The sequence below is a fragment of the Taurulus bubalis genome, assembly GCF_910589615.1.
Source record: "Taurulus bubalis genome assembly, chromosome: 16".
In the NCBI taxonomy this organism is placed as follows: domain Eukaryota; kingdom Metazoa; phylum Chordata; class Actinopteri; order Perciformes; family Cottidae; genus Taurulus; species Taurulus bubalis.
The window spans coordinates 12,653,472-12,668,825 of NC_136604.1; the positions used below are offsets into that span (position 1 = coordinate 12,653,472).

At 45.8% G+C, this 15,354-nt stretch overlaps 2 protein-coding genes across 2 annotated transcripts; both read left to right on the forward strand.

The window, feature by feature from the left end:
* Positions 1–752: 752 nt before the first annotated feature.
* On the forward strand, positions 753–5,993 carry ahdc1 (AT hook, DNA binding motif, containing 1; the record flags this gene model as incomplete). Its single annotated transcript, XM_079231646.1, has 3 exons — positions 753–1,952; positions 2,077–3,782; positions 4,265–5,993. 3 exons carry the CDS (start codon positions 753–755, stop codon positions 5,991–5,993), a joined length of 4,635 nt encoding a protein of 1,544 aa, XP_079087772.1.
* Positions 5,994–9,571: 3,578 nt separating this feature from the next.
* LOC306749161 (putative methyltransferase-like protein 24) lies at positions 9,572–14,694 on the forward strand (the record flags this gene model as incomplete). The annotated part of the gene is made up of 5 exons (XM_079232418.1): positions 9,572–9,913; positions 11,091–11,189; positions 12,036–12,169; positions 12,360–12,627; positions 13,416–14,694. 5 exons carry the CDS (start codon positions 9,572–9,574, stop codon positions 13,719–13,721), a joined length of 1,149 nt encoding a protein of 382 aa, XP_079088544.1. The 3' UTR covers positions 13,722–14,694.
* Positions 14,695–15,354: the final 660 nt, after the last annotated feature.

Below are 15,354 nucleotides of genomic sequence, written 5' to 3' on the forward strand. Positions count from 1 at the left end.
ATGGTGCAGCCCTCACCAAAATACTGATTATAGTCTGGTCTGATGATGCATGCTGTGACATCATGTACTAATCTTTTATTCTCTTTTTCTTTCTGCTCCACCCTCCTCTTCCTCTCCTCCATTTCTCCCACTTTTTTCAACAAACCATCCCTTCCTGTCTGTCTTGTCTGTCTCTGTCTCTCACTCTAGCAGCCATGAGCAAAAGACAGGAGCAGAGGGGTGAGAGAGAAGTATGTGAGCACTCCACTGCAGTATTGATGACCCAATGATCCCCTGCAGAACAGAGCCAGTCAGGCAGACAGAGTGAGGCTCAACTCGGAATCAAAATCAGAATCAGCGCCACAACCATACGGTAAAAGCAACCAATTGAGCAAGGGGTTATGAATGATAAATGTAATCTAACGTTGTAATGCTGCTGTGTGGGTGGCACAGTTAATAGAATAGAGTGCGTTACGAATTAGCTGTAAGGCCCATTGCCAAAAAAAACTATCACACAGCCACAATTGTATCTGTGCTGCAAATGTTTGATGTTTGAAACTTGCCTTGCCTATCCAGTTAATACTATTGTTTTTATAATATACTATAATATCATATTTTTTGACAATATTGTATATATTTCTGTCCTCAGGTCACTGCACTTTTCTGCTGTTAGAGGAAGATGACGCTACAGTGACAAAGAGGAAAACCCTAATTTTCATACGTCAGAAAACATCCCTCTTTCCTCACTCACCACCAGCAAGATTGTCCACTGAATGAGTGGCTTGTCAGCACACCTACATTCAGGCCAAACTGGGGCTCCAGTAGGCTGTGGTGGGTCTCAAGCAGAGGAAAACGCGTGTGTGGGGGAGCTGGAGGGGCTGGCAGGGCCTGAGCTCTGGACCAGGGAACTCGGGCTCCAGGAGGGGTCCCAAGATCCCTCTAAAAATGGATTGGCACCAGTGACCTCCAACCTCTTTCCCTCCTCTCCTTCAGCCGTGGGGAACGGCCTCCATCAACATAGAAGGCTGGGGCACAGCACCTGCCCGCGCAGGCAGACGGAGACTCACACTACCGCTGAGACGCACACATTTGCAGAGATAATTAGGGACATGCAAACGCACATTGAACCAGATGTGCACACACAGGCTGTTTCGAAAGCACACATGGATAATTGTGGACACATGGAAATCAACCCACCTACGGGTTCTGTAGGACCTGAATACTCCAGGACTATCACACCAGAGGCCAAACACACAACCTCACCTCAACCCCTGTCTTTGGAACTTGGCAATCATCCTGCCGCCACCAATCAGCAGGCTGCCCCAGTTCTCACTGCAGAGACAGAAAACCCCTCAACCTTTTGTCCAGCCCCTATTGGTCTAAACCCAAACACAGGCTCTGCTCCTCTTCCTGTGGAGGCAGAGAAGAAATATGCACTCCGCAGCTCTGGACGTCCCCGCTTTCCCTGTCACCTGCGCAAATCCTCCCGCCTCCGCCGAAGCTTAGAGGATGGGGAGAAGAGAGCAGGACGGGAGAAGGGAGTAGAGGAGGAAGATGAAGTATTGGAGGAGAAGATCTGGAGGGTTAAAGAGGAGGAGGTCGCCGTTGGAGAGAAAGAAGAGCATTCTTCTGTGGAGGCTGTTCTCCCCACGGCTCCCTGCCCTACAGAGATTGCTCTTGCTCTAACTGTACCCAAAACTGTACCTAAAGCTATACCTAAACCTGGACCCAGACTTGGCCATAAACCTGGACCTAAATCAAGGTCTAGGCCTGCACCAAAACCTGTCCATAAAGCCGCTCCTAAAAGTGTTAAACAGCGTCAGGCAGCACGGTCCATGGCTCATTGTGCTACTACCCCTCATCTACCATTAGCAAACACATCCACCATCGCTGCACCTCTAACTGTGAAGACGGAGCCCGTTGCAGAGGGGGTATCTCCTCCCAAAAACAGGAGACGTGGACGTTTTGTAGGTGTAAGTTGATTTATGGCTACATATCATTGTAGTTACTCTCTTGACACTGTTTCATTCCATGTATGACATAGATGTTTATACAATTTACAATTGCATATGTCTCATGCTGGTTTCTGCTTTACAGGTGAGGAAGATTGTTGTCAAGGTGGCTCGCATACCTGTCAGCCTGAGTCGCAGACAGAAAAGCTACAAGATTTCCAATTTGGAGACTTTTACAGGGACAGAAAAAGGCAATGATGGTCTGGAAGGCTCAGATGTAGTTCGAGAGCCGACGGCACTTCTTCGAATGAAGAACAATGGAAAGAGTGTTATGGTGATGTTCCCTCCTGGAGAACTACCGGTCATTCTCAAACGCAGGCGGGGACGGCCACCTAAACAGGCTCTGCCAGGAATACCGGGAGAGCTTCCTAATGTCGGGAATGCTGGTGGTAATGGAGACCAGCCCAAGAAGCCCCAGAGGCGTCGGCGGGCTAAACTCCCTTCCCCTTATCCATCGTATGTTAACGATACTAATGATGTGAAAACAGAGTACGGGGATGTTCTGTCCAAATTGGCCTTTTTAAACCGCCAGCCTCCTGCCACTGGCCGCTGCTCCCCCCCGCGCTGCTGGACACCCAGTGAGCCTGAAAGCTTTCATACCCCCTTGGAAAATCCTGGAATATCCAACCTGCTCCACCGGCTCACTGGGTATAGACGCCCCCGAGGGGGCAGAGGAGGGGGCAGTGGAAGAGGTGGAGCAGGAGCAGGAGGGATTGGGGGCAGTGAGCGCAATAAGAGCACATTCAGTGATTTCTTTGAATCCATTGGCAAGAATCAGAAACCGAGCCCCATGTCTGAGCATGGATTACCTAAGAAAAGGGGAAAGGGTACAGGTGGTAGGGGAGGGGGAATCGTAGGGACTGAGTCTGGGGGAGAGAAAGTAGCCAAGAAGAGACGTGTTAGAAAAAATGGTGCATCTAAAGGAGTGGGTATGTCCATGGGGCAGGACTGGCCCAATGGGGCAGGTGGCTGGGGGGAGGGGGGTATAGACAAGGAGAAAGGTTTGGGTGGGTATCAGCTCTGTGGATCTCCAAGGGGAGGCTTTTCCTCCTGTGAGGTTGGAAGGGGAGGTGCTTACAACAGTTCAGGAGGAAGCAGAGGAGTTGGGCCAGCTGGGGAGGACTCACAAAGCCTGTTTGCTGGATATTTCCGGTCACTCCTCGACTCAGATGATTCATCAGACCTGTTGGACATCTCCTCCTCGCAGTCAGACCCCCGAAAAGCGTCATCCACCCCTGGTTATGAGCCATCCAGTCCAGCTGCGGGTCACAGCTGGTCCCCTGCGTTCCCCAAGTGGAGCTCCAAGGGTGCAAGTTCTGGGGCAGAGGGTTTATCTCAGACACATTGCTCCTCAGCCAGGCCTCCATACAGCTATAGCAGCCTGGCCCAAACATCCCCCACCACTTCTACCTATCCCAAATCCACTCCTCCGTCTCTCTCACATTCTCCTAGCTCCCCCCATCCTGCCTCTTTTGGCCACTACTCATCTGGCTACTCCTCCTCTTCTCCTGCAGTGCCACAGAGATCTTCAGATTGCAGCTTTGCATATGGATCTGGACACAACAGTGGCAAGGCCACCACTGTTGGTCAAATGGGTTATTCTAGCTACCAGGCAGCAGCCAGGCGAGGCTTTTGTGGATATCCTGCAGCAGGTCATTCCTCCATGTTGCGGGGGGAGTCAGCAGGACCCACATCACCAGGAGGAGGATACATGTCTGTGGCCAAAAGTAGCCCTTTCAGCTCCTCTCCAGAAGGTTACAAACAGTACAACAACAATCAGTGGAGCTACAGGTAAATCACTTGTGCGTCCTGTCGTTACAAAAAAAGCTACAAAAGTCATACAATGAGTTCAAGAAATTTCCAAGTGGCCTTTTCACACATATTCTGACTTGGTATGTTCTAATGAATAAGGCATTAAATGGTTTTCTTTGTGTTAAATTAATTTAAGTTCAGCCACAGCAGGATCAAAGAGATGTGAATTACTTAATATAAATGTTTCACTCCAGCACATCATTTTCAATTTGAACCATGTGCTAATTAACAGTCGATACCTGACACTAGTGGACTCAGGGCTAAAACGTGCAATGTGTTTATCCAGCTAGTAATCTATAATCACAACATGGATTAACAGTTTTCTCTTCAGGTTTCTTTCACTGATTGGTGGAACTGGAATATAGAGCAGTGGAAGTTAAAATATCTGCACATATAAGTGCACACATTTTCCTCGTGTGCATTTCATAATTCGTGTTGCTATATTTATATTTCTTTTTCAGACAAGGTTACGGTGGCTGGTCAACAGACGGCTTTGGGCCTCAGTATCACGGCTACAGTGAGTATGGCTCCAGTGAGTCCAAAGACATCTTGGATATCTCAAACTACACCCCCCAGAAGGCCAAGCGTCAACCTTTTCCTGAAAGTCTATCAGAATCCTCCTCTGACTCCTCACATCTCGGCTCTGCAGCCACTGGTAGTGGACCTAGCTCCACATGTGGCACGTACAAATTGAATGAAGCTGCTTCTGTTAGCGGAGATGGGGGTCAATCAAGTCTGTCCAGCCTGGAGAAGCTGATGATGGATTGGCACGAGAGTGCTTCTGGGCCCTCGTATAACTGGAGCCAGAACGTCCTCTTCCAGGGCGGGGGAACCAGCAAACCCGGTCGGGGTCGAAGGAAACGGACTGACCCACAAGTCGAAAAAGAAGGAGGTTCTGCTTTACACTCGGATTCCCCATCCAGTCCCTCCCCAACGCCTACTCCTGGACCTAAGCGGGGAGGGGTTGGTGGACGGGGCAGAGGGTCTAGAGGAGGCAGAGGAGGTTTGTCTCCATGCCAGAGAGAGCGGCCTTCAGGGGCCAAAGGCAGGGGCAAGGCTGCCTCTTCATCTGGAGCAGTGACTGCTGGAGGTCCAGAGGGGTCTGGGCTGTTCCAGGAGGGGCTGGACTATTACAGTGGAGACAGTAGTAGCCTCTCTCCCCTGGCCACTCCCAATCCTGCACCACCTTCTAGCTACCTCCAGGACCCCTGTGAGTACCCTTCCCCTTACTCTGCCCACCCCTCCACACCTTCCTCTGAGGAGCGATATCCAGCCTTATACCCTGGAGAGTCCTCCTCCTCCCTCTCACCAAGTGTCTCATCTCCCCCTTACCCTCCCAAGCCCACCCCTCCTCCACCCCAGTCTTACCACCCTGTCCCATCCAGGACATTCTCCCCCTCCTGTTCTCCCTCACCACGGATAACACCCCTCTGCGCCACAGCACTGAGTCCCTCACATCGCCCTCCTCCAAAAGACCCACAGTTCTCACAGTATGACTCTCCCAGCTACTGCAGCTCCCCCTATTGGTATGGACAGACATCGCACAGTGGCAGCCCCAGCCCGCACACGCACAGCACACACTCAAATTCAGCCGTGCACACACACAGTAACCCGCACACAAGTCCTCATGGAAATACACACGGAAATCCGCTTGCTAGCCCAAATGCGAATACACACACACACATGATACCGACCCTCCATGACACACACCATCACAACACACAGCCGCACACCAACACCCATCCCACCTCACTGCTCCAGAGTAACCCCCTCTCCCACTCAAACCCCCACACCAACAATCAGCCCCACCACAATACACACACCAACACCAACTCCCACCTAGCCACCCACACACACTCCAACCCCAGTACCAGCCTCCACTCCCATTCAACACCTGTGCTTTACGAGGAGTGCAGCCCTCCCTCGACCTTGCCCCCCCACAAGCGGGATCTGACCCCCCACAATATGAGCACAGGCCACCGCCAGGGCCCCTTGCCTCATTCCCCATACCCCAAACCTCCCCTAGACTCCTCGCCTCATCAGGAGGACACTGGTGGCTACTCCTTGTCCCACCAATCCTACCAGGGCATTGGACACCGCTACCCCTCCCAAGCGGCTCAGGGAGGCGGCGTGCTGTGCCAGCTCCTTGACACAGCCAATGATGACAGCTTCAGCGTCACCAGCCTGTAACAGCAGGTGCGTTTATTTAACTTTCGCACACACAATAAGGCCATCCTAGAACTAACTAACTAACCACGAGTAGAGCTCTTATCGAAATGTCCAGAAGAGTGTCTGACTACTTTTGAGACCATACTTTTGTTTTGAAAACAGTTCTTTCATTTTTATATTAAAGATAAGTAGAAAACATACTTACTACAGATGTATTAATCCATTTGCAGACATTTTACAGTACAGCCTGATCTAATTGGTATATAGAAAGGTCTGGTTTAATAACATTTCTTAATAGCTTTTGCAGGACTCTCTCAGTCCATGTGGGAAAATTGTTGTTAATTTAACGGAAGTTATAGGTGGATGTGTTTTATGGTATCGTGTTTCAATCCATATTCAAGTGAAAGTAAACTCTTAAGTTGTATTTCAAATATATAAATCAATAAAAGTCATCACAGTGCACAGGTTACATTTAGCACCAAAGCAAACGATTGGCTTCCCTTACAGTCAAGTATATTTGCAAATATGGTAACATAGTGTCACGTTTCAATTCATTGTATGCTTTTCATTTTACAACTGTCAAAAATATCATAGTCTCATATTATACCAGCTCTCTTAACCTCTTTCTCTCTCCCTCTGTTTTTCTTCCAGGTGCACTCAATACAAGCTTTTACAGATTTGCAAACTTTTTTTTCTTTTGTTAAGGAGACTTCTTTGTGTAGAGTTTGTGAAATGAAGGGTGAGAATTTAGCTGCCAGCTTTGGGACAGTAAAGCTTTAATTCTCCAGCATTGACAATCAATATCAACCGCAATTTACAAACCCAAGCATGTACACACACGCACACAGAAACAGACACACACAAACACAGACACGCATGTGCAGATTAATACACTACCTATACATGGGCACATGAAACCATACATGTGAACACTCACTCACACTCTCTGCTGGAAAAAGGGAAAAGCCAAGTAGCTGACAGATGAATACCAGACGCTGATGGACAGAGACAAACCTCGCCGCTTCAAGTCCTGCTGTGATACATAGAGGACTCCGTTTCCCAGAAGTCTGTATCTTGCCAAACCTTTCTGGTCCTGTTCTGTACATCTGCAATATGGACGATCACACAACTCTCTTTCTCTTTCTGTTTCTTTCATCTGTTCGCTCTTAACCTCCCCTCCTTTGCTAAACCAGCAACTATGTTCTGCACTCAACCTTCACTGACCCTGCATTTCTGTCTTGTGCCCAAACGTGAACCGCATCTGAGCCCAAATCAACTTTTTAAATACCATGAGCCTAGCAAGTGTCCCGCTCTGTGCACTCCTTGTGTTGTGTTCCATAAGAGAAAGGTGGACTGAACCAGTTTCTGCTCTTGAAATACCAGCATCTGTACATATGACTCCAGCTCCAAGCCAGAAGCCCCCTCTTCATTTTGAGGGTCCGTCATCAACATGCTCTCCTCAGCGTTCTGCCATGGTTTCTCTGCTCCGGGGGGAGAGCGGACTGCAGCATGGAGACCCAACATCCTGTGTTTTAATGTTTTAACTACAAGGGAAAGAGACATTGAAATCACACAACGGCCCCAAAGAGACTCTCGTTTTCTGTGTGCGAATGTGAGACAGAGAAGGGTGTGTTTGTGTGACTGCAGTAATGCATGTACTTGTGTGTATGTGTGCATTTATGTTTGTGTGAGCGTGTGTGTGCGTGTGTGCCTGTGGGGTCAAAAGGAGTGAAGCTCCCCAGACACCAAAGTCTTGGCGGGGTCTCATTCTTTCTTTCACTCTCTCCCTTCTTTTTTCTGTGGTCTTGTGTTGTTTGGTGGTTTTTGTGATGAAAAAAATTGTATATCTGTCTGTTACATATCATGTACGTATCTGAGGTGCAAAATATTTAAATACACATTCTGTTCTTGCCATTGGTAATCTTGTCTGTAGCATACTGCTTCTTTAAGAGATCGTGGGAGGTGTGTGTGTGTGTGTATGTGTGTGCGTGCGTGCGTGTGTGTTAGAGCCTCCCTGAGTATTGGGCTTTGCCCAGGCTGTCTGGAACTGTGAGCAAGAGAGTTCAGTCGAGGACACAATTCGACAGGGAGTGAAAGGGAGGGGAGAAAAGGAATGGATTGTGGGAGGGGAGGATTTGTTGGAGGGGAAATAAAAGAAACCAGACTGAGGAAATCAGAAAATAGTGTCGGAGAGGTCCTAAAGCCACGGAAACAAAATGTACAAATATGTAGGGTTTCAAAATACTTCCAAATAAGGAAATGGCGTAAAGGCTGGTGGTAGCAGAGAGCTAACAGGAAGGGATCCCGTGCTCATTTCATGTCCTCACGGGGAAACTTGCTATAATAGAGCAAATAGTATACATCTGCAGCTTGTTTGTGTGTGTGTGTGTGTGTGTGTGTGTGTGTGTGTGTGTGTGTGTGTGTGTGTGTGTGTGTATGTGTGTGTGTGTGTGTGTGTGTGTGTGTGCCAGACAGAGTGAGTGAGAGAGAAAGAAAGCAGATGGGGGGAGTTTACTGGCTGCATATTGTGTACAGTTTGTCAACAGGCTGACTAAATAGACTCAGACATGGCTGGAGGAAATGTGTTTGCTGTGACATTCCACTGTATGTGGAAGGGAACACGCACACTGTCGACAACGCTATGACAGACAGAGAGGAAGAAGGTGCAGAGCAACAGCTCTCTTTCAGACTTTTCTTTTGTGGGCTACTATAATAGCAGCATTTAATTTAAATACAAATTATTTACAGCCAACTAAAATCTATACTGTCAGCGAGTTATAAACTGCCACACACTGTAATGTAATTTCTCAATCAGTGGAAAATTTATTCAGATCTTTTACTTGCAAAAGTAGAAAGGTAAAAACAGGCATACTCCATCACAAGTCCTGCATTCAAAATATATTTTAATAATATTATCAGCAAAATGTAGCCCCTTAAAGCAAAGTAGTCCTAAACATGTTATTTTAGCAGAAGGGCCCCTTGATCCAATGAGGTTAATGTAGGACTGCAGCTGCTCAAGAGGCAGCACATTGTAACAACTCAATGTTCAGGTGGGTTATAACTAACCAGGTGTCTTTATTTTGTAAACTAATCATATGCTTAGTAATCTATGCAAAACGTGAATCTCCTAAGTAACAAATACTACTAGCTGCATCAATAATATTACTAATTGAAATATTTGTTATAATGATTTTTTTGTAGGCAAAATGAAGGAGTGTTTTCATTTAGCATTTTGCAGAGAAAATCCTAACGCCTCTCATTTCTTGTGAGACGTGTTCTCAATGTATGGCCGAGTAGGGGGTTTAAACCAACATTTGGGTTAATTTTAAACTGAATGAGGTAGTTATGGGCCAAATAAGGCGGCATTCACTGTGTCAACAAGGCCGCCTTTGAACAAGGAATGCGCTTCGTCATCACAACTTCCCCCTGGGGGTAAGAACAAGAAGATGACGGAGAAGGAGGAGAAGGAGGTCGGGGAAGAAGGGGGAGGAGGGGTGTTCTCAGCAGGGACTTTCCTCTGTTGCCCGACTGGGAAGAAAACAAAAGTTGACTCAGGGTACCGTGCCGGAGATGTTCCCCGGTGTCGCCACGGAGGAGGAATGCGGAGCTGCGCGTGGCGCTGGGGCCGCGGTCGTCTCTCCCTCCCGAGGATCCTACTTCTCTTAATCCCGCCGTTTCTCCTCGCGCTCCAGCTCCTCGTCGTCGGACCACGGTTACCTCGAAACGCGAGGGCGGGGGCAGAGCAAGAGGTGGCCTTTTCCGTTATCAGCATCGAACCGGACAGGAACTCACGCCAACGGGGATCCCCGTCCCGGGGTCCGGGGTTGGAGAAGGAGGAGGAGGAAGAGGAAGAGGAGGAGGAGGAGGTAGAGGTGGAAGATGGGGACAGAAGAAAGCTGGCACGAGCTTATGAGGATGAGAACGAGATGCACTCGCGCCAGGTATAACACGAGAGATAACATTGTATTTACATGTTTCTGAATTACATTAGCCTATTTCCACAGAACAAACAGCCAATGTATTGATATGATTATACTTCACCTATAATTTAATTTAATTTAACTATTTACTCACATCTCGCTTAATCTGATGCTATATTGCGCACCTTAAAACCAATTAAACCAAGTAAAAATGCACTGAATTTGAACTGAGAGTAAGTATGAGACAGATCATGTCATTTAGAATCAGAATCAGAAACCGTTTATTGCCAGGAATGTTTGCACAAACGAGGAATTTAGTTAGACATTAGACATTAGACGAGACAAACAACAATCAACGACAGCAACAGTGCAATGATGTCTATATCAGATAAGGATAAAGTGCTCAGATTACAGATAACATTAATATAAGTGTATGTTAAAGTGTCGTGTGTTAAGTTGTGTTAAGTTAAAGTTAAAGTTAAGTGTATGTGGCATGAGTGTTTAAATATGAAGTGTGCAGTAGAGGAAACTGTACAGTATAGGAACGCGGATTTTAAAAAGACTGCTGATGTGGTGTTTCTTCACTGTGCTGGGTCAATTTGTGCACAGCTCTATGGAACAGGTGAGGGCAGAGGGTGAGCACAGTACTGACTCTAGTTTAGAGAGAGGTGACAGCTGTTCTCTCTTTCCCCTTCAATTGGTGAGAGCTCCAACTTTCATCTGTGTGTGTGTGTGTGTGCGTGTGTGGTGGGGCATCTGTCCTCTCTTTGCCTCAAACTCCTTACCCTCACCTCTCTCTCTTTTATTCTCTTTTTCTGCCCGAGGCTAAACTCTCTGACTCATTCTCGTGAATCATCAACCATCCCCCCCTCCACTCCCTGCTGAGGTTACCATGGTGACCACTGGGTTCAGTGTGAGTTGAGTGGGTGGGGGCTTTGTGTGTGTGTGTGTGTGTGTGTGTGTGTGTGTGTGTGTGTGTGTGTGTGTGTGTGTGTGTGTGTGTGTGTGTGTGTGTGTGTGTCTGACTGTTACAGTGCCTCAGGCAAATATGTTACCAGCAGGACTGAGGTCAGAGGCTGTGACCTGCCTCCTCAGCAGTCATACCTGGTGCAGACAGACAGACTCACACACATTACTGTCAATCCTATTCATATATTGATATAGCATATATTGTTGTGTATTATGTGCATCTTCTCAGATGAGACCCAGAACACTGGCGGTGCAGCCGTGGGCAGCAGACGAGCCGTCCTTCACAGCAGAACTCAATCGTATCATCACGTATATTACCAGGCCACAGGTGGGCAACACAGACCATCACCTAATGGTAGTGCTGTCAATGTGTCAAATGAATGCACTTTTATAGGCCACTACAGTACCTAACACAATGTGGACACTTCTAATTTGTATTTACTGTATTTGGCATATTTTAACTGTGTGAATATTGCATTTTGTTAAAATGGAAAATAGTCCTGACTATCAGGTTGGAAACAACCGGTCAAATATATCGAGCCCTCCCTGAACGTCTTAAGAATACACTCTGGCCAATAGGGATCTACAGATACTGGAGCCAAGAGTTAGATCTTGATAAGCCTTAAAATTAATCAATAAAAACTTCACTTTTTCAACTACTTCACTTCTTCTGCAGACTTCCAGCGTGGGGGTTAACATAGCAGTAATATGATCAGTCAGGCGCTGTCAGGATCCTGGCAGCAGAAGTCTGAAAAACCTGAAGGCAGTGAGGACTTTCAGTTCCAGACAAGAAACTCCCAAACGAGAGTTGAGCCTTATGTAACACCAGGTGCCGGGGAACTGGGAAGAAAAGTATATTGTGTTGACTTTGCAACACAAAGTATATTGTGTTGACTTTGCAGGTATTATTCAATACCTGCAAGAAGTTGCGATGGCTCTCAAAGTTACTTACGTTAATAACTATCATCAACTTAAACTCACATTTAAGACTCTTTTTAAATCAGAAAATAATTTGCGTTACTTAATATTTTGACTGAAATGTTGTTCTCACAAATTCTACACAACTTCTATTTTAACTTCCTCTCTTTTGTATGATATATCTGCATGACTGAATGTTCTCAGACCTCTAGTCAGCCCATCTCATGTCATCCTCTCCTCTCCTGTCCATCTCCAGCTGAACTGCTCCAGGGTTTTGTCTCCAGGTTGGGCTCAGGCCTCACGGCCCCCTGAGGATTCCCCATGGCTGCTGTGTGCTGAAGACTGGCTCCTTCCAGCTGCAGATAGGCCTTGTGTTGCATACTCTTTTAGGTGTGCCCATATGTCTGTACATTATGCCCACGTGTCTGTGCATGTGCTGTGACGCTTATGCATTCATATCGCTGGCAGAATTGGAATAAACAGTGCAATTCATGTTTCATCATGCATGCAATAATCTTCAAACCACCTTTTTTCTCTCTGTCTGTTTGTTTTTCTTCTTTTTTTCTTGTTGTCTCTCTAGTATGGATGGGTTAGACGCAGATTTTCTAAAGACTGTGTCAGGGCTGGGATGTGAAGTCCACAGTTTTGATCCCAGCAGCTCCAGTGCATCTGGTGGTCACCTTGGAAACAGTTTGGCCAGCAACCATGGTGATGGAGGCGTGGTCAGCCAGCACAAGATGTGGCTGGAGTGGCGAGCTGCAAGGAAGCGCAAGCAGAAGACGAGAGGCAGCCCGGGTAGTGTTTCTCAAACACTGGCAGATATCATGGCATCTCTGGGACATCGCACAGTAAGACACACACACCCACACCCACATACACACACACACACACACACACACACACACACACACACACACACACACGCACACAGACATTTGGAGAAACAGGGCCGAATAACCATACCTTAGAGTCTTTTCACCCCAACATACCCAGAAAGCTCTCTTACTTGTATGTTCCCATAGCAACAGGGCTCTGCGCCATCCCTAGCTGCCATGGCAACGACTTAAGTAAGTGAATCACACACTGGCCCAGTTACATCCTGCAGCCACAAGAGGGAGCCACACATCTACAGTTTGAGTATGTGTGGGCCGACGTTATAAGAAGTCGTAGAAGACTTCCATTTCTGAAATAGTATTTGGATTTACTGATTAAGTCTTTGAATCCAAAGCAACAGGAAGGCTCTGGAAATCAGGAAGACTTTTATACAAGATTAAAAAATCACAACAAGATGCTATTATTAACAGTGCAGACAGTACCAGGACTGGACATTGTGCTTCATATGGACAACCTTTTTACAATTCTTGTCAACAAACTTTTCTCTTGCAATGACAACAACAACAGATGCCTGATTTAAAAAAAAGATTATGATGGCAATCTTAATTAGCTTTAATTTTAACAGCAAAGTTGTACAATTTTCTGATATGGAAGTTTCTAAAATAATTTGTAAAACACAATGTGTTATGTTGACTGTGGATACATCATTGTGCAGTGCTACAGAACAATAGTGAAAGTCTTGTCATATATATATATATATATATATATATATATATATATATATATTGTCTATTCTCTTTAGGTTCATTTCCTGTATGCAGACCTGCTGAGTGCTGAATGGCGAGTTTTCCAGAACTGGATTGAGTCGGGAACTCTGCAGAGTGTTCATCATCTGGTTGCCCAGGTTCACCTGCAATGGGCAGGCTTTGAGGTGGGCGGAACCAATGAGGAAGTGCTCCACTATTGGTTCAGTGTCCTACATGGTCTCCAAGCTTCTGGACTCAAGCTGGTCCACAGCTCTGCAGGAGAGGGTCACAGTGTCCTAAAACAGACAGTAGCAAATGGTCACAGCTCTTACATACTCAGTTGGGCCAACACAAGGCGATGATGACACATGAACGAACACAGGTATACACACATGACCAGACATTGTGGACGGCCTCAAACAAGAAGGAGAAGGTCAAACTCAAAATAGTTGGTGTAGTTGGTGGCTTCCCCTTTCACCCCCCCCCCAGTCATTTCAGGCAAACTCAGTTCTTAACATGACACCGCCCTCTTGTGGAGATGAAAAGATCTGCCTTCACATGACTAAACACCCTCAGAGGAAATAATGGTGCGACTGTCGATAAACTGGCTAATTCAACCAAATATGGAGCAGAAGGTGGGTTTTCTGATGAGCTTTTTTTAAAACTGGGCAACAGTGCAACAATATGATAATTAGATCTACACATTTTATTTTATAAATGTAAATTGCAGGAATTGTTGGATTGTGTCTTAATTTGTCGTAAATATCAAACTGTTGTCTGGCAGGTACCAACACATTTTCAGGTTTTTGAGTGATTTTATCAATGTAATATATTTCATTGATTTTATCCAGCTGTACTTTGAATGTCAATTCAGCAGATTATGTAATGTGTTTGTGCACATCTCTGTAGGCCTTGAATACATTTATGTGCAATACTTATTTACATTGAAGAGAAGCTGTAATTATAGTGAGACTATATATATTAGTGCCTAGTGTGAAATATACAGAAAAGAAAACAGTGAAACCATGTTATAAATGTGCATTGATAAAATACCAAATAAAGAAGCCCTTGACTGCCCTTTTGTCTTTCAGTTTTTGGTTATACATCACACACATACATTACAACGTCATTTGTGGCATCTGACAGAAACAATGTTCTACACTTTTGTTAGATGAATGTTGAATAAAAGAAGTTAGATCAGATAAGTATTTCAGGTCCTCTCTAGATTGGCCATGTACTTGCAAACAGTCAAACTTGTATATAGTGTATATAGAGACACACTTCCGACTCTTGACTTTATATAGCTGTTTTTATTTAGTTGATCTGCCTTATAGAAAAATCAAACAAAGATATAAAGGGGTTGTATATGAATATAAATTGTGATTTATGTGATCTTAAATGTAGGTATGTGTGTATCCAATACATTTTAAGGTTAGTAGTTCAATTATAGAGTTTACGTTTTCTTTTCAACATATTTGCACTTAATCGATAAAGCATAATAAAAGAAGTGTCTGTAAAAGTGGCTTTACTCTTTATTCCATCACATATAAGTCTAATATGTCGGGAGTGCGCAGCAACACGGTTTGTTTCATTACCATCATTTACCACGCATTCCTATACTTGGATACATTATTTAATCTTTACTGGAGACTGGTTTGCCGCTTCCCCCATAAACCCAGTGTACTTCCAGTTACGGAGGTGAAGGATGCACTTAACTCTAACCAGGCAAGACTCACAGGGCGGTGATTTATCTTCATAAGTGCTTTTCTCAACAGTGAAGTTTCTTATGCGTGAAGCTCAATGCCAGTCATTCCTCGGACGCGTTCCAACTCGCTGGAGTAGGAATGTCCTTCTGCCTCCACCCTCCGTTACGCAAATTACGGACAAATGTTTGCCACTAGTCAGGGTGGTGTCGCGCTATTTACGTTGAAATTTCCACATCCTGTTTTCAGCAAAACCAGCTGACAGGCACAGTGGCCAATCGACTGTGAGAAA